Raw genomic sequence first — 27764 nt, forward strand, 5'->3', positions numbered from 1 at the left:
TGAACACAAATATGTGGCACTTTAAATCAACCCACAAACAGAAGAAATATTTCAGCGTCTGTTTCTGTGTTTATTTCAACATTTTCTTCACTCACACACATTTGACGCCCTTTAATCCCACAGAGACTTGAAATACCCACGGCATTTCTCGCGAGCTCGGAGCAGCAGGCGTCTCGAGCGGTTCTGCTCTTTGCTGTGTGTGTGAGTGTGTTATCGGTTACGACACCTCAGTGTAAACAGCTATGGCTGCCCTGCGCAGGCTTATCCCTTCACTCACCAACAGCCTCAAAACAGGGACGTTTACGGCGGGGCAGCAGCAAACATCCTCGAAGGCGACAAAAGCTCTGAAAGTTCTCGCGGCCGGAGGGTGCGTCACCGCCGTGGCCGGTGCTGCTGTTTACTACTGCTACTCGACTACCGGCAGGCGCTCCGGGCTCAGGAGCCATGTCGAGGCTCGACTCTTTCATCTGGCGCTGCCATCAGTTTCTGCCACCGATAAGGTACAGTGGGACATTTGACAAGCTGCGCGGCTTCAGTAGCGACATTGAGCTCACATACCGGCGGACAGAAACACCGGCTGTCGTTAAAATGTTTCAGTTTCAGCTTTGTTTTCCTCATATAAACACAGACTAATGACTGCAGCATCTGCATATCCAACATAATTAGCCTACATCATTAAGTGCACTTAAAACTACAGTAACGTTAATGTGTCGTCATCATCAGGAGCTATCCCGACCTTTGGTGCTGAAGTGGCAAAATGGTCATAGCAGTTCTCACGTCACGTGACCTTATGGCTGACATGAGTGAGGGTCTTACCTGCTTTTCTGCATATATGTCGATAATTACTACTTACCTTAACACATTAAGAAGAAATAGATGTTATGTTTACATTGTGTTTACATCTAGGGGCTGGACAAAATAACAAAGACACCTGACACCTATATGTGTAATGTTATCCACTACAGTAGCCTAGCAGAGCTCTGTGAAGCCTTTACTGTATGCTTTTGTTCACACTATATGAGAGAGTTTGTCTTATTTATTCAAGTTTATGATAATATAAGATATTCCTATAATTTAATCATTTTAAGTATCTACTGAGATGAACTCGGCTACAAAAGTTACCATAGGCCAGGGGCGTAAATACAGACAGTACAGGCAGTGCAGTTGCACTGGGGCCAGTGGGGTGAAGGGGCCCAATTGCCACCTGGAAATATGCCCATGTTCGAAGAAGAACTCACATTAAATTCAAAATGGTGTGATTTTTTTTTTATATATGCATTCAAAAAGGCAGACCCATCTCCATCATGGCTTTCTGTTTTTGTAAAATATTATCAATCTATAGCACATTTCATGCTTATTCTGCATAAACTATAATTTAACTATAAAAAAATAATTTCAACTAATAATTTCCTATTGTCTTATGTAGTTTTTGTCATATACAGATATGTAATGATGATTGCTGGGTGATTATGTATGTTGATTTTGTCCAATATCAAGTCTCTGTTTAATCATGTAACGATACAATATGATTTAGAGTAACTAGCTTAGGTGCAAAATCTCTCAAGACTGACAAGCTGGGCGCACCTGTAAGCAGATGTAACATAAAAGTGGCAGTAAGACACACTGCTGGTAAAATATATATGCACCTAAAACTCTGTGTGTGTACTTCATAAGTAGTAACTAGAGCACACTGGGGCCCATCATAACGAACCTGCGCCACTGCCATGGGCTCCAACTGAGTATTTTCATATTGATTAATCTATTCATTATTTGTTTAATTAATTGTTTAGTCTAAAATATAACAAACTAGTGACATCACAACCTCCCAGAGCTCAAGGTGACACCTTCAGTTTGGCTTTTTTGTTCTACTGTCAGTCCCAGACCTAAAGGTAATCAATTTACAGTGATACTTTTAACACAAAAGCAGCACATCCCCAAATTTTGGAGGCTTAAACCAATGTATTTAAATTAGAGCAACTATTAGTCATTCTGCAGAAAATCAATAAGGAACTATTTGGAGAATAGATTAATCTTCTAAGTTGTTCACCAAGCAAAATGCCAAACGTTTCCTGGTTCCAGCTTCATTTCTCTATTTTACATTAATGTTATTAAAGATTTTGGGAGGGTTTTGGACTGCTGGCTGGACAAAGTAGGGTTTTTTGGCACAATGTATCCTACTTCCAGTCACAGTGATTAATCAAAACAATTTAATAGATTGATCAGTATTAAAAATAAGCATTAGTTGCTGCATTAGGGAACAGTAGTGTCGGCATATTTTTTTGAGTAACGCTGACTAACTGATTATTCAAAGTGTTGATACACTTTATTTCAATCAATTAATTGACTTCATCATTTCAGCACTGTTGCTTCACATAGGTTTTTGCAGCATGATTAGTAATAATTAATTTTGCACTATGTCAGATGCTGTTAGAAGGTGTTTTGTCCGCCTCGTGTGCAGCGTGTATTTGGTCCTCATTAACCTACATACCAGCACTTCTACAGTCTCTTTAGCTTAGACATGTGCTGACATTGTTGACAGGAGTTTCATAGATCACAGGGGCTGTAAACACCAAACACACATGTTACACAGGTCTGGTGTGCACACGTTGAGCTACAGAAGATTCCTTGTCTCACATTAGAGGGAGGAAAGCTCAACTGGTGTCTACAGGCAGCAGGAATCCAGGGACACAGGAAACTGGACACTGAGTCTTGGCGGAGGGGCTGACATTTGATGAGAGGAGGGGGTGGTTAGAGGGGGTTTAATGGTTAAGCAGAGGGGGGCACACATTCCCTGGGTGTTTGCTCTGTGCCCAGTGGACCTGGCACTGTGCCACCTGACAGAGAGATCCACTCTGTCTTCACCAATCCAGCCTTCTGATCTGGCTGGGTCTGAACAGTTGTAGGGACATTATCTGGTGAACGGGGATGAAAAATAGGGCTGACATAACATGCACCCCATTACTGAATTAAAGCATGGGCCTCTTTGTTGGTCCATGTGAGCGAGGCTTTTCGTGACAAGAAAAGCTTCCGTGGATTTCATAAAAAGCATCTTTCAGACGGTATTATCACCGTTGTAATGATTTGCAATATTTCCTGATGGTGTGTGTGTTTGTATGTGTGTGTGTGTGTACGTGTGTTTGTGTGTGTTTACAGGCCCGGCCCTATGGTCTGGATGATGGAGATGTGTACATGTCATCCTATGAAAACAGGTTTCGCCTGTTCAGCTCAGTGGAGTACGATGGTCAGCTCTACATGACGCCACAAAACTTCATTGAGTCCGTCACTTTGAATGAACCCAAGAGTGAGTGTACTCATATTACTCAGATCGCTCCCACAATACTAAACATCCTGTGGAGGAAGGGAGGCATCGTTGTTGATGTTTAGGCCTTGGATAGTCAGTCAAGTAATCAATACGTTGCTGTAGCCATAAATGTTTACATCAGCGCTGTCATGAGCACAAGCCTCTCATCCAAGAGTAGATGTGTGCTTCCTTCTGTGCGGTGATACAGTTGGCAGGTGTAGCTCGGTATCTGCTATGTAGTTCCTTTACATCATCTCTTTGGCTGATATCTCTGATACTCGGCAACTCATACAAAACAATTAAGAGTGATAAATAGCACTGCAGGTAAGAGGAAAAATATGTGTTTTTGATTTTGGGGTGGACTGTCCCCTTCAACGTCAACAATCTTTACAAGAACTCATCCTAATATTGATTCAGTGGCACTCAGTGCTTGCTGACCATGTGATTAAATTGTAGCAGCCTGAGCTTTGTTTGACCAGTGAGCAACATTAAACCCTGCAAGCTGCCCTGATAGTTCCCGAGCCATCGGAAAGTACCAGAAAATTGATGTATTTGGTGTTAGCAGCTATATTTAGATCTCGGTGTTGCTTGTTGAAACACAAGTAAGGTTCTTGAGTTACTAAGAAGGTTTCTGGGCTCCTAGAGAAGTTCCTGCAACCAGGCGTATTCAGTATGTCTAAAATGCATAGGACACAACTTTAGTTTTCTTATGTGTTCTTAAAGTGCTTAAATCTGTTTTAAATGTTAGCATTTAAAAGACTGTAACACTGTGCTGCACTGCAGAGGCTCCACCACCTGTATAATCTTTGCAGCTCTGTGAAGAAATCAGCCACCTTTGTCAGGAAGCATTTACTTAATTACACCTCCGTCACCTCATCAGATAAACCCCTGCTCCTTCATCCTCCAATTACTTGAGATTGAAAAAAAAAATCCCTGTGTTTTTTTCCTGGAACATGACTTGTTGCTGAGGGCCTGTGAAGTGTCATCAGACAATAAGTTGCGGCTTGCAGAGCTTCAGTCATAACACCTGCATAAAGATAGACATCTTTACCAGCAACCCCACTTTTATGGCTCATTTATGTGGCAACAAACTCTCAGAGACCCAGAGAGACCAAACAATTGGGTATGGTTGTCATAAATGTAATGATAAGACACTCTGATTACTTGATTGATTATGATTTAAGGTGTGTGGCTTGCTGTAACGTTCTCTAATGTTTTCACTGACATCTAATGAGGAAGGTAAATAAGGAGCGCTAATGTATAAGCGTACTGTGTGCCATTTATCTCTGGTGGCTAATGTGTTGCAATATAGTAATCATGGTGTTTTATGGTTATATTGGGGCTGTAAAAAGAGATGTGCCATTCTTATGGATGTGTAGGAAGGCCTTGGACGTGACCATTATGCACCACTGATGGTTTTATTCCAGAGACAACACATGAAGCAAATGCCCAGGTTCAGTAGTGAACCATTAGAGTTAAAACGTAAAGTGCTCTAATGTAAATTATTCATATCAGGTTGTCAAATACATCCTCAAATTGAGGACAACATGCTCAGAGCAAGCCATCACATGGCAATCATAATCCCAGCTTTAGACGCAGGCTCTAAAATGTGTCAGCGGAGGGTTATTGTCACTGTTATCAATGTGATTTCCCGGCCAGGTTTTTTTTTTTTTTTTTTTACAACACCTCCATCTTATCTTCTGCTTTATTGACCATCGGAATGCATTCATAGAGATACACAGCTTGTGTTTCTGTCCACATAAACACCTGTTTTCACTTTTGTTCCTAGTCCTATAGTGCTAATATATGCTGAGCAAAAATATAAGGACAGCACTTTTGTTTTTGCTCACATTTTTCATTAGTCAAAATGAAACATCCAGACAAGAGTTTTTCTACGCACACAAAAGACTCCATCTCACATTTTGTGCACAAATTTGTTGAAATACAGTACAGGCCAGGAGGTCCTGAGCTGGTCTGTGGTTACACTTGGTTTGCAGTAGGAAGGATGGTTGGATGTGCTGCCAAATTCTCTGCAACAACATCGCAGATGGCTCATGGTGGTGAAATGAACATTAGTTTACAGGCAACAGCCCTGGTGTTGTGAGATCAAACTGCGCATTTTAGAGTGGCCTTTTACTGTGACCATCCTAGGGCACACCTGGGTATAGTGATGCTGTTTAATTAGCATTATGACATGCCACACCTGTCAGGTGGATGGATTATCTTTGAAAAGGAGACGTGCTTACCAACACATACAGTACAGGCCAAAAGTTTGGACACACCTTCTCATTCAATGCGTTTTCTTTATTTTCATGACTATTTACATTGTAGATTCTCACTGAAGGCATCAAAACTATGAATGAACACATGTGGAGTTATGTACTTAACAAAAAAAGGTGAAATAACTGAAAACATGTTTTATATTCTAGTTTCTTCAAAATAGCCACCCTTTGCTCTGATTACTGCTTTGCACACTCTTGGCATTCTCTCCATGAGCTTCAAGAGGTAGTCACCTGAAATGGTTTCCAACAGTCTTGAAGGAGTTCCCAGAGGTGTTTAGCACTTGTTGGCCCCTTTGCCTTCACTCTGCGGTCCAGCTCACCCCAAACCATCTTGATTGGGTTCAGGTCCGGTGACTGTGGAGGCCAGGTCATCTGCCGCAGCACTCCATCACTCTTCTTCTTGGTCAAATAGCCCTTACACAGCCTGGAGGTGTGTTTGGGGTCATTGTCCTGTTGAAAAATAAATGATCGTCCAACTAAACGCAAACCGGATGGAATGGCATGTCGCTGCAGGATGCTGTGGTAGCCATGCTGGTTCAGTGTGCCTTCAATTTTGAATAAATCCCCAACAGTGTCACCAGCAAAACACCCCCACACCATCACACCTCCTCCTCCATGCTTCACAGTGGGAACCAGGCATGTGGAATCCATCCGTTCACCTTTTCTGCGTCTCACAAAGACACGGCGGTTGGAACCAAAGATCTCAAATTTGGACTCATCAGACCAAAGCACAGATTTCCACTGGTCTAATGTCCATTCCTTGTGTTTCTTGGCCCAAACAAATCTCTTCTGCTTGTTGCCTCTCCTTAGCAGTGGTTTCCTACCAGCTATTTGACCATGAAGGCCTGATTCGCGCAGTCTGCTCTTAACAGTTGTTCTAGAGATGGGTCTGCTGCTAGAACTCTGTGTGGCATTCATCTGGTCTCTGATCTGAGCTGCTGTTAACTTGCGATTTCTGAGGCTGGTGACTCGGATGAACTTATCCTCAGAAGCAGAGGTGACTCTAGGTCTTCCTTTCCTGGGTCGGTCCTCATGTGTGCCAGTTTCGTTGTAGCGCTTGATGGTTTTTGCGACTCCACTTGGGGACACATTTAAAGTTTTTGCAATTTTCCGGACTGACTGACCTTCATTTCTTAAAGTAATGATGGCCACTCATTTTTCTTTAGTTAGCTGATTGGTTCTTGCCATAATATGAATTTTAACAGTTGTCCAATAGGGCTGTCGGCTGTGTATTAACCTGACTTCTGCACAACACAACTGATGGTCCCAACCCTATTGATAAAGCAAGAAATTCCACTAATTAACCCTGATAAGGCACACCTGTGAAGTGGAAACCATTTCAGGTGACTACCTCTTGAAGCTCATGGAGAGAATGCCAAGAGTGTGCAAAGCAGTAATCAGAGCAAAGGGTGGCTATTTTGAAGAAACTAGAATATAAAACATGTTTTCAGTTATTTCACCTTTTTTTGTTAAGTACATAACTCCACATGTGTTCATTCATAGTTTTGATGCCTTCAGTGAGAATCTACAATGTAAATAGTCATGAAAATAAAGAAAACGCATTGAATGAGAAGGTGTGTCCAAACTTTTGGCCTGTACTGTATGTGTTGGTAAGCACGTCTCCTTTTCAAAGATAATCCATCCACCTGACAGGTGTGGCATGTCATAATGCTAATTAAACAGCATCACTATACCCAGGTGTGCCCTAGGATGGTCACAGTAAAAGGCCACTCTAAAATGCGCAGTTTGATCTCACAACACCAGGGCTGTTGCCTGTAAACTAATGTTCATTTCACCACCATGAGCCATCTGCGATGTTGTTGCAGAGAATTTGGCAGCACATCCAACCATCCTTCCTACTGCAAACCAAGTGTAACCACAGACCAGCTCAGGACCTCCACATCCAGCGTCTTCACCTGCCGCCTGAACAGCTGATACAGCAATGAGATTGCACAACCAAAGAATTTCTGCACAACCGTCAGAAACTGTCTCAGGAAAGTTCATCTACATGCTCATCATCCTCATCAGGGTCTTGACTTGAGAGCTGTTTGTCAGTATAACTGAACTGCTCTCCGTTGATGGTGTCTGGCACTTAGGAGAAGTGCTTTCTTCACAAATCAATCCCATGTGACCAAAACATGCATATCTGTAGCCCTAGCCATATTAAATCCACTCTTGAGAGTGCCTAATAAATGTCCAGCCCAAATCTCACCTGTGTAATAATGATGCTGTATAATCAGCATCTTGATATGTCACACCTGTCAGGTGGATGGATTATATTTGCAAAGAACCACTCACTGATGTAGATTTTGAGACATTTGTGCACAAAAATTTGAGAGACGTAAGTCATGTGTGCATAGACAAAGTAATTTGTTCAGTGTAGAACTCAGCATTGAAACATCTCCCAATAAGTCACACGTACATTCACTAACTGTTACCTTGTTTTGTTTAGGCAGGAGAGCGTGGAGGTCCCTTACAAAAAAGGTGAGTTGTTCTGTCATCAAGGTACTTGTTGCTGTTTTACACATTCTCCTCTTCATCTGTGTAAAACCTCTATAATTACTGTAATGCCAACAAACATTGCATTATGCTGTGATTACTCAGGATTTAGAAATGAATGAGTGATTTGGGATTTTCTTCTATTCTCCTAGGATTTAGACAAGATGCTGGCTGATACCCCGCCTGTTTGGAAAGGATCATCTAATATGTTTAGAACGCTTCGTGAACAAGGTGAAGTAACCCGCCGGATGTGTTACAGCTCTACACATAAATCCACTGAGTTTAAGTAATTCCCCTGTGTACTCTTATAAAGGCCCTCCATATATAACAGTGTGCTCTGTTGTGTGTGTCAGCCTCGTATAATCCAGTGTAGTGAGTGTGTTGTAAATACTATCTTATCTCTCCATCGCCCTGGTAACATGTTGTACATTTATTCTCAGGTAGCCTCTGCAGGAGGGAATGGTGCATTGATGATATACATAATTATCCATCCCTGTTCCTTGAATACAAAAATGCAGTAACTATGGAGGTTCCTGGAAGGAACTAAATTAGTACTAATTATAGGGAAATAATTTCCTTTACTGAAAACCTCATTTTAACTGTTACAGACAGCATACTTTTTGGTCATTTTCTCAGTGCTAGCCTACTTCTGTGCATTATACCATGCAAAATATTTTTTTTAGAGCTGAAACAGACAGGTCACAGGTAACTATTCACTTAGTTTATCAGATGAAAATTAACTGGCAATGGCTTGAATAACCTAAAAATGCTTTCAGTCATTTCTTTGCTTTACGGTAATGGAGCCTTTAAAACCAGGAAAAGACAACACTTACGATATTACAATTTCCAAAATCTGAGATGATATGTGGTATTGTATCATGATATTGATATAATATCGATACAAGGTCCAACCCTACTTACAAACACATGGAATGGTCACGAGCAAATGCAGGCAAGTGACCATCACCTGCAGAGACGATATTGGAAGTGAATGTGGGCAGTGCAGGATGTGACACGCATGGAAAGCTAGCTTGTTAGCTAATGTTAGCCAGCTTTCTAATAAATACAGCAAAATATGAAGTTATTGCTACATTTTCCATTTTTTTACATACCATGCCTGTCTCCTGACCTCATGACCTCATTGCCAGCCAGTGAGGGGCAGGTTGTATTTTTCATGGCCAGTATCATACAGTGTGGGCTGGTTGAAAACAGGAACAATCATTAGGTTTTATGCTGCAGGTACTCATACAGTACGTTGACATGACATTAGAGAAAAACGATTTATTGTGATAGTTCGACCAAAACTGGACTTTTAAAATACATGTAAACATGTTAGTCTGACTGAAATTGTACTAAATCGAATTTCTCAAAGTTGGACTAACACAACACAGATAATGCGACTGGGAGTCGAATTACTCCTGCATGTATACAGTCAATGGGACCCAAACTAGCCCTAGGCGCTCTGTCCATGCTCCACAGTTTCCACCTCAGGCTTGGATCCAGAAGTGGAATAGCATTAAATGCATAACAGAAGAAGAAGTCCGTAACAGCATGGCGAAATCTACATCCAGAGCTGTGCGTTTTTGGATGAATGAAATGTACTGAAACTGTAAAGTTGTCCACCATGGTACCAGTTTGCTGCTAGCTAACCACAGCTAACTTGTTTATTGCCTGTTGTTTGGTCTGTGATGTAATAGGTCAACTGTAAAAAGGTCCAATATCAACAAGCTGAAAGAGGCCATATCACCACCTATTGTAGCGGAGTCAGACATAGGCCTACTTCAGTCAATAAATCGATTCCTCCCTTGTATACTGGGACAAGGACAGGAGTCCAATTAAATGGCCTACTGGAGCTATAACTGTTGCTCGACTTAACTGTGCATGTAAACGTAGTGAGTAGTGTCTCCTTGACAGATTCTTCTTTGCTTTTGGTTGACGCCGAGACTTTGCTGGTCACAGTTCACCAAAGTTGAAGCAAATATGTGAATTTGCTTTGCCATCGGAAATGAATGCTTTATTTGCCCCTCCACTTCTATTGAATGGAAGCTAACAGAAAGCGAATATTCGCCAATCTAAATTTATGAATGTGTAACTGTGCCCTTAGACTATTCATGAGAATCTCTCTTTGCTTAAAGGGGCTTGTGAAATGAGTGCACTCTTCACCTGCAGACCTCAGTAATGTTGCATCAATAAAAAGAAGTTGTTAGTGTGAGTGATGATCTTTTTAATTTTCCCACCTGGGCCTGCACACTCCCGCTCAGTAGGTCATACGAGCCAGTGGAGCATCAGATCTCACTGTTCTGCTCTCTCCTCTGTTGCTTTAGCTAAGTGCCAATGCTGGGATTTGGGGCTTTTAATCCTGCTGTTAAACGTTGCGGCTTTGTCAGGGGAAAAAAGGACTGGATTGATCTGTGAACAAAGCGTCGCTTTAGAGAATGAGGGAGCTGTTTGAACCCAGCTATGTCGAGACATGTCTCACTGGCCACCCCCCTGATCACCGCGGACATTATGAAGCCTAAGAATGGCATTGGATTACATCTCCGGGACTGCCACTCTGTATGAAGTGTTTCTGTGGAATTCTTTGTATTGTCTAACAACATCTACTTGAGCTCAGAGGCTGAGCTGCAGGGAGGAGGAGGAGGGGCAGGCTCCCTCCAGGAGTGAAGGTGTGTGGTATTGGTGAAACATGGCTGGAATCTTAAAAGTTTTTTTCTCTCTTCAACCCATTTAAGCTTTAAAGGCTTTGAAGCTAGAGATCTGTTGTCATTATAGGGCCGTACCTGCCAAACAAAGAGTGCTGGGATGGGCAGAACTTTTTTACATGAACTGTGTCTAATGGCATGCATCACTAATTCTCTTTTCACACCTCAGTTTGTACACGTGTTTCACTTGTCTTTACATCATCGTGCTAGCAGCATAGTTGCAGCCCCTGAAGGAGAGCAGTGTAAAAATGACATCTTTGTTCACCAGTTTTTTTTCCCTTGAGTGTTCCTCTCTCTGGAAATATCTCCCTGCAGCAAACCCCGTACCTGAATTCTTTTCCCATAACACCCAGAGCAGTCACCCAGAACTATCTGCGCTCGATTCTCTATCTTCCCGAGCAAACAAAAGCTTGGGAATGCTTTCAGAGTCAGAGAGGAGAAGCCTCCTGAGTCGACTGAGTTGTCTCTTGACACTTACTCTTTCCTTCTCCGTGTCACACAACAAAGGGAGCTGAAGGACGCGACACAAAGCCTGAATTGGCCATTCTCAATCAGTGACAGATCACTTGAGAATGTATTACACCTTGTTACCCAAACACGATCAGAAGCCGTAGGCCTTAAATTTGTTTGGGTTTGTGTCCAGATAGGTCAGCTGAGTTGTAAAGCCTGTGTTTGTGTGAGGGGAACACCAACCATGAAGTAAAAGGCACCTTTTAAGATGTTATCAGTGAGCGTGAGAAGATTACTGTCTGTTTCTGTGGATGCCGTATTCATCTCAGGCGTATGACTTTGATCGTCTCTAAACACCCTCAGCTTAGTTAATGCTATTTGATGCCGACTTGTGTGGAGAAGGGAACATCTTGGTTTTTGTTTCTCAGCTTGACAAATCTTTCTCTTTTTTCCAGGTGTCATCAGCTACACAGAGTACCTCTTCCTGCTCTGCGTTTTAACAAGTAAGAATATATTTCAACTAATTAGGCAGAATTATCCCGAAACATATTTAGAGATTAAAATTCAGTGTAATTAGTTGTTGTTTGATTTCAGAGCCCCACGCAGGCTTCAGGATCGCTTTCAACATGTTCGATGCAGATGGGAATGAAATGGTAGACAAAAGGGAGTTCTTGGTGGTACGAGTCTCTTCTTGATAATCACATATAATAAAGTGCGTTTGATCAGTTACATTCTGCTTAATAATTTATCGTCTTCTCACCAGCTGGAAGAAATTTTCCGTAAGAAGAAGGACAGAAAGGAAGTTGCTGAAGACATGATCAGATTTGATCAGCAGGTATGAGCTCCTTTTAAACGCCTGCTCATGGTCATTAAAGCTGCTGTTTTCAGTATCTCTTACATTAAAGATGGACCAAATGACTATGCGCAATGTAAAAGGGGTTTTTTGTTGGCAAGTATGGACCCACAGAGGGTTATTGCAGACTTTGCAGTTGCCCTCGTCCCTCAGGAGTTGGGGTATACTAAAACAGAGCTGACAGAAGAGTGAACATTGGACTTGAAGCCAATTCATACTTTCCACATCTGCATATCCGTCAGGGTCCTCTTTGGTCCACGTGAAGTGAATGTCGTCATCGGCCCATATCTGAGAGAGTCCAATCGGACCCCTAAATGGATGTCTGCATGCAGCCCAAAATTTATGACCATATGGACTGTATGCATACCAAGTGTGCCAACTGCGTGCGCTCCTCATCTATGCTTCTCATCTCTTGCACCACTATACTTTAGTCCCAGTCCCTGGTCCTATGGTGTCATTCGGAGGTTGCACATTATATTTTATCTTTTTGCCTTTTTCTTGTTGTTCAGCCAAAAACAACAAACACAGGAGCTCTTCTTGCTGCTGTTAGGTCGCCATTTTCTTTCTTAGTGCTTCTCTTTTTCAACCATTTGATGGTTATGCTGATTGGCAAAAAAATTTACGGTGCATTACTGCCACCAACTGAAATGCAGTGTGACTCAGGAAATGCACACGTGTGTGGGACGCCAGACCGACGTGGACCCTCATGGTGCCATGCAGTGGTGTAGTAGCAATTGATGAGGTGGGTGTACTACTAGGTAGATAGTTCGGTTACTGATGAGGAAGTGGGCATCCTCTCCTATATATTACAATGGCTTTTTAGCTGATAGGTGGGTATACTGTAACTGGATAGAAAAAGAAGTGGGTATACCCCGTATACCTGAGTATACCCTCCACTACACCACTGGTGCCATGCATGTTCACGTCTGTGCGACAGGTACAAGTCCGCAGCATATCTGAGCCTTTACTTTTGTCAGATGACAGAAACAACATTGCTCTGTCGGCTAGATTTTTTAACAACTTTATATGTCAGGTATTGCCTTTCGAGTTTGGTCTGCTGCCCTCAAGTGGCCAAACAAATATGCAATTTAAACCTGCGCTAATTCATTTGAACACTTGGGGCAGCGCAACAAACTGTAAATACAACAATGACATATTATCACTGTACAAAGTTGACATGGCTAATGTGCTAGTAATAATTGGCCTCATTCCCCATCCAGCAGACACAGAGCAACTTAGCAACTCTCGTGGAGTCGTGTTCCTGCTAAGCATTTTCACATTTAGCTCTGTTTAAATCTACAACAACTCTTAAGGGAGATATCCGGCTCTTAAGCTTAGATACAACACCATGTTCACAATATGTCTGAATTTGACCATTAGTCTTACATGACAGGCGTTTGTGTTCCTCGAGAGAACACAGGCTGCACTGAGGTGAATGTGGTCGTACAGGGTAAAACATGCCTGAGGCTTTCATCTCTGTAGGGCTGTCTTGTGCCGCATGCAGGTGGATGTAAACAAGCAGAGCTGAAAAGAGCGATAAGAGCGACTCTTTGAGGTCTTATCGCACAAACACAACATGGAGGAGCTTATGCTGCCGAGACACATGTTAGCATCTTTGGACAGTCTTGCATTAATCTGAAGCCCGTATAAGCATCAAAAAGATCATTAGAATGGGTACTCTAGATTTGGAAATATAATGAGGCTTTGCAAGGAGACAAAGTTGAGGGTGAAGACTCGGGGTGCATTCACAAAGCTTAACAATAAGAATCTTGGAAGTCACGTCACATAAATTTGATGGCTTTGACTTAAAAAAAAAATCAGTCAATTGAAGCTTGAAAACTAACATCACTATCATTTCCCTGTCCTCAAACATTTTGTGAATTATAAATGAATCTTCTCCCTCTGTGCTGCATTTCAGAGCCTGCAGCTGTACGGTCAACGTAAACCCCAGCCGCACAGTGTATGTATTGTTCTCTTTCCCTGAAGGAAAATGAACTGTTCTGCTTGTTGCATGTATTTTTGGCATGCACTCTTCCTAGCCTCTTGCAGAGTGCGTTAGCACAGGAGACACACACAGGGGCTGACACCACCCGTATTTGTTTCTGTTAACACCAGATAACCTCAGTCACATTCACTGGAATTGAAATACACCACTGTGTACTTCAGCATCATCTGACACATTGTCTTTGTGTGTGTGTGTGTGTGTGTGTGTGTGTGTGTGTGCGTGTGTGTGTGTGGTTGTGCAGATGATTTATGTACTCGCCTTTTGTCAGTGAGAGATTCCACTTCAAAAAGCTCTTACCTGAAGACTGACAACGCTCCGCCCGGACCCCCATGTTTTATTTTTACAGTTTCTTGAGGAGTGGTATTTGGGCTCAGGTTACCTTTTGTGATGGGTTTGACCATGAAGATGCCAGTCAGAGAGGAGAGCTGAGAAAAGCACTCAACACACACACACACACACACACACACACATAGAAGAGCCCACAGCTAACAGAGGGACAGACCCATCTGTTTGAAGACTTCATCTTTAGGTGTGTCTTTTTTTGTTTTGATTCCTTCTGTCGTACTGTAGGTATCTTTCCAGCAAAGAGTTCAAAAGTCAAATCTTTTTCAAAAAGACATAACAGGCATGTCTTCAGTGCTGCGGTCGGGCTTTCCCCTGCATATTCTAATTACAAGTGTATCAGGATCTTTTCATGGGATGAGGTGGGAACAGCGTGGTGCATTAAAGAGCTGTTCCGTAATTAGCTGTGAGATCATGTCGTAAATCTCTGTCTCTGGTGAAAAGCGATGAGGCGCAGAGGAAGAGCTGTTTTATCAGCTGTCTCACATTCCCCCTGAGGGTTGAGAGATGAAAAAAAAAGTTGATAAGATAAATAAATATTATGAAACGGAGCAAGCCATACCTAAGCGCACGTGTGGACAGCGGCTGGCTGTTTCTGGTTGGCTGTGCGCTGATGTTGCTTTTGAGTGAGGTGATGTTGAGACTTGAGAAACATTTAGACTGAAGAATTGATAAGCTGAAAGACAGAATGAGAGCAAGAGGCACCGACATGGTTTGGTTTAGAACTAGGAGTTAGACATCTTAGTTTTTACTACCACTCAAGATGGATTTCATGTGATCTTTCCATTCCACAAATTACAAGAACATTGTTTCTGACAGTTGTGTTTCAGTGTAGCTGTAGTTATAGTTTTACCACAGCAGCTGGGAGAGTGAAGGCAGCCGTGTAAACTGTAATAACGATAATGATTGGTTAATCCCAGATCAGGAGCCTGACCTCATTAAGAAAAATAACAGTGGCTTCTATTTCCGAGGCAGAATTGAGCAGGAAATTGGTATTGGTAAAATCTGCACCATTAACTTTAACATTCAGAACATATTTCACAACAGTGGATGAAATGTGTCTGATAACCTGCATTTACTTTCCTGCTTGGCATCAAATGATGATGTATTGGGTGGGTTCGGTTACATAGTTAACATGGCATGAATCACCCTTCAGCTCTCACGCCCTGCATGCTTTGGACATGTGCTAGCTGTGTTGGCTCAGTGACCTGCCAAGAGGCTGCATGCATGGCTGCAGAGCAGGCTCACGTCAAGGCTGATGGGCCTCAGATACACTGGATTCAGCCTCGGTCTGTTTCTGCCAGTTTGAGCGTAGATGGATGTCAGTCTGTCTGTCTCTCTGTCTCTGACTTTTTATGTTTTTATCTGTTATTCCACATGTCTGACTCTTTATCTTCTTTCTAGTCTGTGCATCTCTGTCCTCCTACCTACCTCAGTGTGTCCATTAGGGATGGTAAAGTTTAACCCTTTAATCGTTAACCAACAATAAGAATTTTTGACCAATTAATACGATCAATTGAACACTTAAAAATATATATTAGATATAAAACTGTTGCTACAATGGGGAGATGATGAGACAGGGAAGTTTGCTGCAGTCCAGGCTGGAGTTGTACAAAGCCACCCGGGCAATGCCATGATGTTGCTCCTGGAACATGACTAGCGAATGACCCAGAGAGAAAGGCTGACACCTATAGGCGTGACAATTTCCTTCACTGGATACTTCAACTTTTCGCAGTACCAAGAATTTAACGTCTGCCCAGTTAGCCCAAGCTAAGGATCTATGTCCACATAGTGTTTTTCTTCAGCAGAAAAGCAGTGGCAAGGGGGCGTCGGTGGCTTAGTGGTAGAGCAGGCGCCCCATGTACAAGGCTGTTGCCGCAGCGGCCCGGGTTCAACTCCAGCCTGTGGCCCTTTGCTGTGTGTCACTCCCCCCCTCCCTCTCCCCCCTTCACGCTCATCTGTCCTATCAATTAAAGGTTTAAAAATGCCCAGAAAATATCTTTAAAAAAAAAAAAAAAGAAAAGCAGTGGCAAGGTGCTGGGAGCACTCATACAGAAATGCTCCTGGTGCTTTTTTAAAGTGATGCACTGTGCACGGGTTTTGTTTCTATGACAACAATAACTTGACGTTGGCGTTAGCTAGGTAGCTACTGCAACACTATGTTAATAGATGGTTGACTACACAGTTAACAACAAGCTTACAAAGCGAACTGTGATAAAAGCACAACACTCACCAGCAACATCCCGTGTCCGCCGGCCGATCTGCTCTCACAAATGGGCTTTTCTTATCTTTGTTGTGGCAGTAGCCCAGCTTAAAAAGCGGCAGTGATGACAGCAATTTCTTTCTGGAAAGTTCCGAGATTTTCAACTTGAAGTGCTTGGAGCTACCACACAAAAAAGGCGAAGCGCTTTGATAAAAAAGACGCTGGTTGCAGCACTAGCGGCTGCATACGCTCTCTCCTCATTGGGAACAATTAAAAAAGATGCAGGTGCTGAGAAAAAAATGCTATTTGAACACAGGCCCTAACACAGCACCCATTAGGTGATGTCACCTGTCAGGTAAAGTTAGCTGTGTGATACTAACAGTTTGCCCTATGACTGTGTGTGTGCCTGTGTGGAGCTCACACTCCTGCAGCAGTGGTCTAGTGTCATGACAAACAAAGAGAGAGCGACAGCAGGGCAAATAGACGTGAAGTGAAGCATTTAAAGAGGTGCAGCTCTAGATTTTAGCCACTTCAAATAAATAAAGAAACAAAAGTCATGTTTTCCCCTTGAACTTGTCGGTTAACGGTTAATGATCGGTTAACAAGTGTCAGTTATCACTCACTAAAAACCAAAACAAAACAAAAAAATCTAGATTAGTATTCCTAGCCTCCTGCGATCCTGCGTCCTCATATGAGGCCATCGTGGTTTGGTATTACTGCACATTATACTTCATTCTGCTTAAATTAGACCTGTTGAGGAGAGCACAATACACTAATCCATGTAAAAACAAGATGGCAGCCATCTCAGCCAAATTAGTCTACAGCCAATTCCAACACAAAAGTGGACAAGGTACAAAACCTCATTACAGTTTAGTGTTGAAATATATTTATGTATGCTCAATAATGTTTGTAGTTTGATATTGCATTCAAATTTGGGCAATTTTTAGCAATAGTGACAAGCTAAGGAGCCGTTGGAAGTACTTGTTTGAGGATGATGGGACTTTATTATTGTATTATCAACGCATTTCACACAGTTAGGTGTGACAGACTGCTGCTACAGACAGAACGGACAATCTTAGCTTGGAGCATGAAACAAAGAAAATTAATCCAGAGTTACAAAATAAACAAATCAAAAAGCTTTTAGATAGGTTGCATTATTTGCAATTTTGCTTTTGCTCAGCCATGTTCAGGCATTGAAACAGTTTTGAGCAGTTTTAGACTTGAACAATGACCCCTAGCCCACAGAGTTACAGTTGTTTTTGCACAACAATGTTCAGGCATTGAAACAAGGTTTTATACTTTATTGCACACTCTTGACTATTAAAAATAAACTCAACATTCTCATATGAAGACATCATTTTTCAAGAAAAAAGCCTCTTACTTATAAACAATGCTTTGTTTTTGATACTTACCAGATCTTACTCATCCCAAATAACAGGAGAAATTAAAAATGTATACCAGACAAAAGCTTGGGTCTCAGGAAGCTAGTGTCCATGTTTGTTGGCCCATCTTCCTCCTCTTCATCCTAGTAACATGTGCCAGATGTACTTTGTCTTCTAACAGCTGTGCTTCAACTGCTGCCACAGGTTCTTAAAAAAGACAGTCAGCATGTGGAGGCCCGGGGCATGTGGGATGTTCTCAGACGTGGCACAAGTCAAGTTCTGTTTTCTGATCTCGTTGAGGTAGCCATGCCCTCATTACTTTAGTTATACAGTAATACTGTGCACCAGGTTCTGACTGTCCTTACTGTATGTTCCATGTTACTGAGCACAGAGGAGCAAGTTCTTAATTTATGCATCTATCTTCTTGTTAGTGAGAGTAAATAAAGAGAGCTTCTCTAATGTTTCCTCTGTGGCATGTTTAATTAATCTGTTGCATGGAGTGTGTTTGTATCGTGCAGAAATGAGAAATGCTGCCGTGGTTGAAAAATTAACCATTAACTCTGAGTAATTATTCAATAGCAGAATCTGGGTATGGCTGTTAACTAACATCTACTTCAAGCTTTCAGCATGGTTAGATAGATGTCATTGTTAATGTTTACCCAGTGTTACCATGACAACTGAGATTTTGTGCAAATTTGGTTGAGTCCTTACTGTGATGGATATTTAAAGCCATGAGGAGTCATAATATCATATTTTTTTTAAATAATAAAGTCATAATTTTCCCTCTAATAGCATATGGATGAAAAGATGGAGACAACTCTGCTGGTGCATTTCTTTGGGAAAAAAGGCAAAGCCGAGTTGAAATTTGAAGATTTTTACAGGTGAGTTAAAAAAACCTTTTGTCTGCTCTGCAATAAATCACAATGTCCCTGAGAAAATGATTATCTCACAGTGTAATATGGCTATTAATCATTCCCGTACCTCCAATGGCTAAACCTGTAGTGGTTTTATTTGTGACTATGTTAAGTGTTCCTTTGTGAATGTGAGTTTCTGGTGGTGGCGTTTCCTGTCAGCAGTCCGTCTCGCTCCTCCAGGTTCATGGACAACCTGCAGACAGAGGTGCTTGAGATAGAGTTCCTCTCATACTCCAAAGGCCTGCCCACCATTAGCGAGGAAGACTTTGCTCGGATCCTCCTCCGCTACACCAACGTGGACGATGTCAACGAGTATTTGGAGAACGTGCGCCACTGCATCCCAGACGAAAAGGTGAGCTGGTGTTTCCTTTGAGCTTTGTCATCAGATCATCGTTAGCTCTGACAGCTCCCATTCCTCATCTTATAGTACAAGGGATAGACAAAATATGATGTAATCCAATACGACATCAGAGCTGGATCATCAGTCAGGTCCTCTCCAGCAGTATAAGATTTACAAAAGCTGTAGGTCTATTAAAATGGACATTATTATATTGGTGTTCAGGATATTTTGTCAAACCCCTGTCATGTAACCTTATCACTACCTCTATTCTTAGTTCTTCACACTCCGTTAATGGTATGGTATGTTCTTCACAAAACACAAATTAAAACTAAAAAAGAAAATTTTGAATAACCGTTTGTAGCTCTAGTGGAGTTACGTGTTGGCTGACTGACAGACAACAGTTTATCTGATTTCTGAGTGTGGTGTCTCCGGTTATAGTTTGGGTTGCGAAATGCAGTCAGTTACAATACCAAATTGCCATTTTACATATCAGTGTCTATACAGCGGAAAGGGGACTTATTATGCTTGTCCTTATTTTCTGTCATATATATAATGCTACAGTGTCAGATGTTCATATTAATCATAGCCAAAGTTCCAAATAATGAGGTAAACATATGTAAAAGTAACTCCTGTGAGCAAAAGCATTAGACCGAGAACGTTTTTTCTACTTTGGCTACAAGATGTTGTCAGCTCATGGCGGATGTCTTTATATGGTCATCTCCTCCAGGCACATTACATATGCTGCTACATGTAGCTACATGCTAACATCAGGGAAACATGTTACCTTGGTTGCCAGTGTCGTTAATTTCTCTGGATTTTATTGGAATTGAAGCTTTATTGGGGATTTTTCATGGTAGAAAGTGCAGTTACCCTCTGTTATCGTCATTCCTTGGGTGCAATGATGGTCAGGTGCAGAGACACCAAGCTAGCGGCAAAGAGCAGAACAGAAGACGCGTTAACGCTGACCAGACCGGAGTGTTTTAGACAGAGGGTGACTACAGGTATATTCAGGCAGACTGTATAAGGATAACAAAGTGTTTCTGACCTTTAAAGCATGTAAACATGTTTTAGTAAAAGTATGAGCCTGCAAATGATCAAAATATAATATGTTAATTATTGTAGTTTACAGGTGCTGCTAGAGATATATTATTTTTTAACTTTAAAGAGACGTAGGGAAACTCTGCCCCTCTTTCAAGTCTTTATTCTTACCTAACCAAACTGCCTGCTCGTTATAGCTATATAATTGGCATACAGACATGAGAGTGGTATCAATATTCTCATCTAAGTCCCAGGAAAAAAGTGAAGAAGTGTCTTCCCCAAAATGTCAAACTATTCCTTTAAATTAATTAGTTATCTTTACACAGACTTTGAAGCAACAGAAAGACACAGCAATGACCAATTCTCATGAGCTGCAGCAGTTTGGCCTAAGTGTCATGCTCAAACAGAACTAGTTTATAACTTGTTCAGCTGTCATAGAGACATTTAGATATGTGATTAACAGCACACATTTATAATATTCATGGTATTGCACTTTGTTGTTTAGTGTGAGTATGAGAGTATTTTATTCCTCCGTTTCTTCTGGCACAGCCCTGTGAATAAGCTGTTGAGTGAAGCATCCTCATTTTAGCTTTAATTTGTTTTTCCTCTTGGCAGGCTGAAAAGAACCCACAGCTCCCCAGCCACCTCGAGTAGCCTGTTGCTAGATCTCCATTGACAATCAAGTGGGTCTCATCGTGAGGCTAAGAGATATTTTATGGCCCTCACCTTGTTAAAACAGCAAAGCGTCACAGATTAGTCATTACTCCATTTGTTAGGCTGTTGTGTGTTGCCTGTTTGGCGGGGCCCCCGGCGAGAGAAGGAGCTAGTAGCTGCAGGACGGTCGAGTGGAGATCAATAGGCTCAATGTTTGAGTCATCAGCCAAGCCTGAGATGTTTGGGGATTCATCACTTCTGTTGTTTTTGTTTATTCAAGTATCAGGTTAATCTGCTTTAGAAAAGTCTGCAAACGACCTGACCTCTTCCCAAAAGCTACAATCCTCCCCCCACTGCTGACAGCTCAGCGTGTCCATACTGCGCAGGGAAAATCCAGCAATGTATACTTTGTCTGTTTGGGTGTGTTATCTACCTGATGGCTTCAAGGTCCCACACACACTAAAGGATTCCCCCGCAGGATGAAAGGAAGCAGATTATGTGTTGTGTGAATTGTAGCATTATCCTTTGCGAAGTGTCGACACATGCAGCCGTTTTTTTTATGTGGCACTTTATGATTTCTCATGTTGCATTTCACAAGCTTTATGTTTCATACATAAAGGCGTTACCTTATTGTCGCAATCTCTTTGCAGGGAATCACCTTTGAGGAGTTCAGGTCCTTCTTCCAGTTCCTAAACAACCTGGAGGATTTTGCCATCGCCATGCAAATGTACAACTTCGCCAACCGCTCTGTTGGTCAAGGTAAAGTCTCACAGTTTGTGGTCACATTATGGTGGCACACTTAAAGGGAGAGTTCACCCTAAAATTAAAAATACATACTTTTTCTCTCACCTGTAGTGTCATTTATGAGTCTAGCTTGTTTTGGTGCGAGTTGCTGAGTGTTGGAGATGTTGGCCGTAGAGATGTCTTCTCTCCAATATAATGGAACTAGATGGCACTCAGCTTGTGGTGCTCAAAGCATCAAAAAACACACTTGAAAAACTCAACAGTAATGTGTCTTTCTTTCAAGTCATGACCGTGTCACTCCGTGTTAAGATAATCCACAGACCTTGGTTTGAGCAGTTTCATGTAGGAGCTATTTTCTCTCTACCAAACTACCCCCACAGCTGTATCACTGTGCAGAAGGAAGTGTGCATCTACTCATGGACTAGAGACTCCTGCTCGTCCAAGGTATCCTTAACAGTTCCTATGGTATCTAATGAGTTAGCGCCCCACGAATGATGTTACATACTTAACGTTATGTTACACAGATAAGGTTTAGAAAAAGAAACATAGTGAGGGCCTACCTTAAAATAACTCAAAGTTTACTTGGTCTCAAATGGTACTTAACACCGGTCTCCCAGGGTAAAGTCCTATATTTATTTGACCTATTCATCACCCCAACCTGCCCCATTGCGCAGAGATTCACTCTTTATACTACTTCCTTCTTTACTCCTGTCAGTGCATTGGTCATGTGATCAAAGCCTTCTTGATTATGTGTTTTATACAAATTGTGGTGCATTACTTTTCCGTAGGTATATGTACAGGTATGCAGTGATGTAAAAAATGAATGACATCCTCCTCGGCTGAGCTGTAACATAAGTTAGCTTATTGGTGCTAAGTGAGCTAGCAGTAGACACATGCTTCCTTCTGTGCAGTGATAACATTGGTGGTCATAGTTGGTGGAAAGGAAATAGTTCCTACATCGAACTGCTCACAACAAGGTCTGTGGATTATCTTGAGTAAATGGGTCATTATTTTGGAAAGAGACATTGCTGTTAAGTTTTTCCAATTTTTTTTTTTTTGGGGGGGGGGGGGCACCACAAGCTGAGTGTCATCTAGTTTCATTATATTGGAGAGAAGGCAGACATCTGAATGGCTCATATCTCCAGCACTCGGCAACTCACACCAAAACAATCTAGATTAATAGCACTACAGATGAGAAGTAAAATATCGATTTTTGACTTTGGGGTGAACTGACCCTTTAAAATTGTGTCACTGGATACTTAAGTTTTGAGGGAGTTATTCTATTTTTCCTGTATTTACAGTGAGTCCATCAGTTAAGGGAAGGAAACTTCCCAGGTGACCTTTATCATGTGTCTCAAGCGAAACTTCTTGAAAACAAAACAATCTGTTTGAAATACAGATAGAAGAAATAATTCTAATATTCAGAACAAATACATTTGTAATAAAGAATAATCTCTTCTTATGTGGTGATTTGTTATGAGTATCTGTTTTTCTTCACTCTCAGACGAGTTTACCCGCGCCGTCTACGTGGCAACAGGCATCAAGCTGACCCGGCACTTGGTCAACACTGTCTTCAAGATCTTCGACGAGGATCGCGACGATAAACTCAGCCACAAGGAGTTCATCGGCGTCATGAAGGACCGGCTGCACCGTGGTGATGGGGTGAGAAAGCAGAGGCCATTTAGATGCCATCTATCTCTCTTTTATGACTCTGAAGGTGACAGAGGTGTCGGTGTCTGGACTTCCACAGCAGCGCTGGCTGATGGGAAAGATACCAGCACTGTCAGTCTTTGTCAGCTACTTCTTAATGTGTAATCTGTCAGGGAGGACACCACAAAGAGCTCACAGATAAACACATGGATGCAAAGTCAAGCCAGATTTAACAAGATGCAGGACGAAAAGGCAAATATGGGTTCATGCTGAGCACAGGGATTCATGTTTATTTTCACAACAGAGTACTTTTACACAATTAGCCCTGCTTAAGCAGCTATTAGCATCACAAACACCAGCCTTCCTGTTTAATTACAGCTTTGAGTTAGCACTAATCATGTCTGTGTTTTTTTCTTCAGGTTGTGGTATACTTAAATACATCCATACCATAATGTCTAAATTACACTCCTGCCACTTTTTATTACTGAAACACATCCCAACTCTCAGTTGTTAATTAGGGATTTTTGTGAAATTATGCTGCCATCTAGCGGGACATCATGAAATTGATCTTCTCACAGTACTTCTCTCTCTTTCTCTCTCTCCTTCTCTCACACTCTCACACACACACACACACACACACACACACACTCATCACAGGGAGTCCGAATGGAGGAGAAGTTCACCTCCTTCAAGTCCTGCATGAAGAAGGAGCTTTCAGGCAAATAGGTAAAGTCTTCTCGCACACTGTCAGCATTCTCTGTTAAATGGGGCAAAAAATAAAAATACACTAACAGTGCTTAAGGTGAGGCTGAAAAATGCAACATGATTATTTTAAACTGCTCCCTAGCAGCGTTTCCCACACACACTATCCCAGCATAGAGTCAGTCTTTTCAGATGTATTTGAGGCCCACACTCTGCTTGCCCGAGGCATCGAGTTACACTGTAATATTAACGCCTGATCAACTGCCACCAGATACCAGCTTAAGTCTGCATACATGAGCAGTGAGCAATGCAGTTTAAAGCCATATAAATATTTCAAAGGAAATGCACCTCCTGGGAGAGGGCTTGATCTGGATGTTTTTGCAAACGGCGTCACAATATTAAAAATGCCTATTTTGAGAATTTTAGATAAAACAGAAGTTGTCTCAGTTTTTCCTCATTATTAATAATAATTTTGATCAGGATTAAAACGCAGTAAACAATCAATATTTCACTTTAGTACAGTATTTATGTTTTCTGACATGACTGTAAGCAGTGTCAGCAGTTAAAGGGATTTTGTGACATATGCTTAATCATTTTCCTGCTGACAGTTAAATGAGGAGATTAGTACCACTCTTACATCTGTCTGTTAACGGCCAGCAGCAAGTTAGCTTAGCTTAGCACAAGGACTGGGAACAGAGGGCAGCCTAGCCTGACTGTCCAAAGGAAACAAAATCCACCTGCCAGCACATCTAGAGCTTATAGAGCTTATTAATTAACAAACTCTATCTTGTTTGTTTAATCTGTCCAAAAACCTAAATGTAAAAACAGCAAGTTGCGGTGGTTATTATCGTCTTTACATTCGGTTTAAGCTACCTGGCATATTTCCAGCACAGACATGGGGCATTAATCTTCTCATGTAACTCGGCTAGAAGGCAGATAAGTGCATTTACCTGCTGAACAGTTTTCTTAAAGGTACACTGTGTAGGATCTAGTGGCACTTGGCGGTAAGGTTTGCAGATTGCCATCAGCTAAAACTTCTCCCAGGTATGAACTCCTGGTTAGGACTCCTTCAGTGTTCATTGTTCAGGAGGTTTTAACCAGGAGCCAAATTATCTGCAGAGGTCTCTTTCACTTCAAAACAAACAGACCAGGTGATAAAAAATCAGTAAAAACACTGATTAAAGCAGTTTCATGTAAAAAAAAAAAAAATCGGTGTTTTTCCAATGCTGTTTGGAGTATCACAGAGGGGCTGCTAACTACAGTGGCTGACGCAAAAATCAAATGCTCCTATCTAGAGCCAGTGTTTGCTTTGTGCCCTCTGGGCTTCTGTAGAAACATGTTGGACTCCGTGGACAAGAACCTGCTCCCTATGTAGATACAAACCACTCATTCTAGGGTGATGAAAACAATACAATTCTTATCTTCTGGTGATTACACATCAAATAGTACATAATTATATTATATTCCATTTCTGACACTATATCCCCCTGAATACTGCACACTGGACCTTTAACTTTCAGCATAAAATGCCACAGTAATTTGGATTTTCTACCATGTATGATAATTATTTTTTATTATTAGTTTTTATTGTCATTGTCATTATTGTTATTATTTGTTTAAAGTAAATGAGTGAAAGCTATAAGTATTTGGGAGAACTATTGTTGGTTTCTGCCTGTGTGCTGGAGATCCACAGCTGTGGTCACTGCAGAGGACCCAGATCTGTTTCTGCATACTTGCAGAACTACTGCTGCACTTCATGACTGTTTGATGAAGGAGGTGTAGGCCTGTAGTTTTTGTTCCTCTGTAGTCCAATATAATGTTGTTCCTCAGTATATAATATATAAGAAGGAATTAACTGCAGTTCTGTTGTCAGAACAATGCAGATGATAATCATAATGGCTGCACAGTGTGTTGGTTCACATTTACAAAGAGTCACACTGGACTTGTAACTATCCTTCTCTCTCTGTTTTGTCACCAGGTGAAAATCCCATCATCAATGCATGTCTTAACTGGACGAGCTGGGCCTCCTCTGTGCTCTCTACCAGGACGGAAGGGGTTAATGCATGCTGCAGCATCTTATTGCACTTTGTTAGAAGTTTTAAAATAAACAGGATGTGGCAGAAACAGGATGTGTTCAGCCTAATGGGAAGCTGTTGCAAGTGGTCAAACAAACAAGAATGACCCATTATGAACATAAATCCACTTAAGGAGCAGTTGAAGTTGTTGTGATCATTTTGTGTTTCTGCTTTAGCCTGCTCACAACTATTTATTGATTCATCTTGTAAATATATTTATCAGTTTATGAATGTTAATGCCTATTTTCTTTTTTTAAATCTAGAAGTCCAACGCTGTCTTATTACTGCTCTGCCAGTGTATAATGTTCAGTTTGAGCCTCCCTTTGTCCCAATCCTGATTCTGTACGGAGGCGGCATTGCTCACATACTTTGTCCTTCTGTCAGCCCTGCAGCCCCCTGCACAGATCAGCTTAGGACAGCAGCTCCCCTCCTCCCTATCCTCCTCCTCCTCTCTCCCAGTGCGCTGCAGCTAAAATCCTTGAGGATCCCCAAGAGCCAGCAGGCCTGAACAAACTCAACCGGTCAGTGGCTTTTTCACTGTTTAACTACAGGCAGCTAACTGTTAATCATTTCTCAGTTAGTGAAGACAAGTGCTATTTTCAAGCCACTGGCTGGGATGACCTCTTTATATAAAAATATAAATATGCAAAACACTGAAGCCATATGTTTGTTTCACTCTTGGGACCGTCCGCTTAAATTAGTTTTGGAGCAATACATTAGAATCCCTTTAGACTCTGTGAGGAAGAGTTTACACTTTATCTTCTGCTTTATAAAAACACTCCACTTGTATAACTGCGCAGTTACTGAGGAATTCTTAATGGCTTTTTGTTTCCTGGCATCTTGTTTGCTTTGGGTGGAGTTATGTACTGAAAAAAGAATGTTACATGCTGTAATATTAACCAGACTAATGTATGTATGTAACAGATTACTTTCTGTTTTCATTTTGGATGTTTGGATTTGTTAGTCTACCTCGTGAAGACTTTTGGAAACTTCTTGCCACATGTCATTCTTTCAAATCAGGCCTTGACTGTTACACTGACACATTTATGATGATATGTTATAATAAATATCATGTAAAATATTTGGATTCTTGGTGATTTTGTGCTGTCTGTCCTCCTCTCCCTCACACACAAACACACACGTGCCAAGTCAACTAATAAACTGTGAACTGTTCACACCGTCCTCGCCAGGCAAACCGCTGTTCTTCTGTTTTCTTTGCAGCTCCAGCAGACTGATGGCAGCCGCACACAAGAATAAATTAGCTGTTTTATTGTCAACCTGAAGGCAAATCATTAACAGTATTAATCATCAGGAACCTGAGGCTGTGTGGGTGTACGAGACTCTAATCAGGGGCTTTTTATCTTTAAATGATTAATTCAGCAGGGTAATAATTTGCTGTCTCGCACTCTAATCCTGAACTTCTTGAAGTGAGATCAAGGAGGTCCTTCAAACGCTCACTATATCTCACGTCACTGAGATATAGAGACAAGTTTCATTTCAATGTTCATCCATTCACTCTCAGACATTGAATTCTTTCAGGTTTATCAAGATCGTATTTATGCAAATGATCCAGCAGTGTTATTATTGGCTCAAAGTAAACCAATAGATTTACTGTTTTTTGACTTGAC

At 41.6% G+C, this 27764-nt stretch overlaps 1 protein-coding gene across 3 annotated transcripts; it reads left to right on the forward strand.

Moving 5' to 3' along the window:
* The first annotated feature begins 107 nt into the window (after nucleotides 1-107).
* Nucleotides 108-27217, forward strand: micu3b (mitochondrial calcium uptake 3b). 3 transcript variants are annotated; one of them, XM_033632554.2, is made up of 15 exons: nucleotides 108-500; nucleotides 3154-3301; nucleotides 8036-8067; nucleotides 8235-8313; nucleotides 11690-11737; nucleotides 11829-11911; nucleotides 11998-12069; nucleotides 14006-14047; nucleotides 18224-18319; nucleotides 18812-18900; nucleotides 19114-19285; nucleotides 21616-21724; nucleotides 23214-23371; nucleotides 24017-24085; nucleotides 26040-27217. In XM_033632554.2, exons 1-14 carry the CDS (start codon nucleotides 243-245, stop codon nucleotides 24083-24085), a joined length of 1455 nt encoding a protein of 484 aa, XP_033488445.2. In that variant the 5' UTR covers nucleotides 108-242; the 3' UTR covers nucleotides 26040-27217. The 3 variants fall into 3 exon arrangements, with proteins under 3 accessions (XP_033488445.2, XP_033488446.1, XP_078025333.1); XM_033632555.2 differs by lacking the exon at nucleotides 18224-18319; XM_078169207.1 differs by lacking the exon at nucleotides 14006-14047.
* Nucleotides 27218-27764: the final 547 nt, after the last annotated feature.

Source organism: Epinephelus lanceolatus, chromosome 7 (genome assembly GCF_041903045.1).
Source record: "Epinephelus lanceolatus isolate andai-2023 chromosome 7, ASM4190304v1, whole genome shotgun sequence".
NCBI lineage: Eukaryota > Metazoa > Chordata > Actinopteri > Perciformes > Serranidae > Epinephelus > Epinephelus lanceolatus.

Bases quoted from the DNA above. Each gene is read 5' to 3' on its own strand.
- micu3b (XM_033632554.2), top strand. From the start codon at position 243: ATGGCTGCCCTGCGCAGGCTTATCCCTTCACTCACCAACAGCCTCAAA. The intron at 8,068-8,234 runs GTGAGTTGTTCT...CTATTCTCCTAG, and splicing joins GGAGGTCCCTTACAAAAAAG to GATTTAGACAAGATGCTGGC. The intron at 19,286-21,615 runs GTGAGCTGGTGT...ATCTCTTTGCAG, and splicing joins ACTGCATCCCAGACGAAAAG to GGAATCACCTTTGAGGAGTT.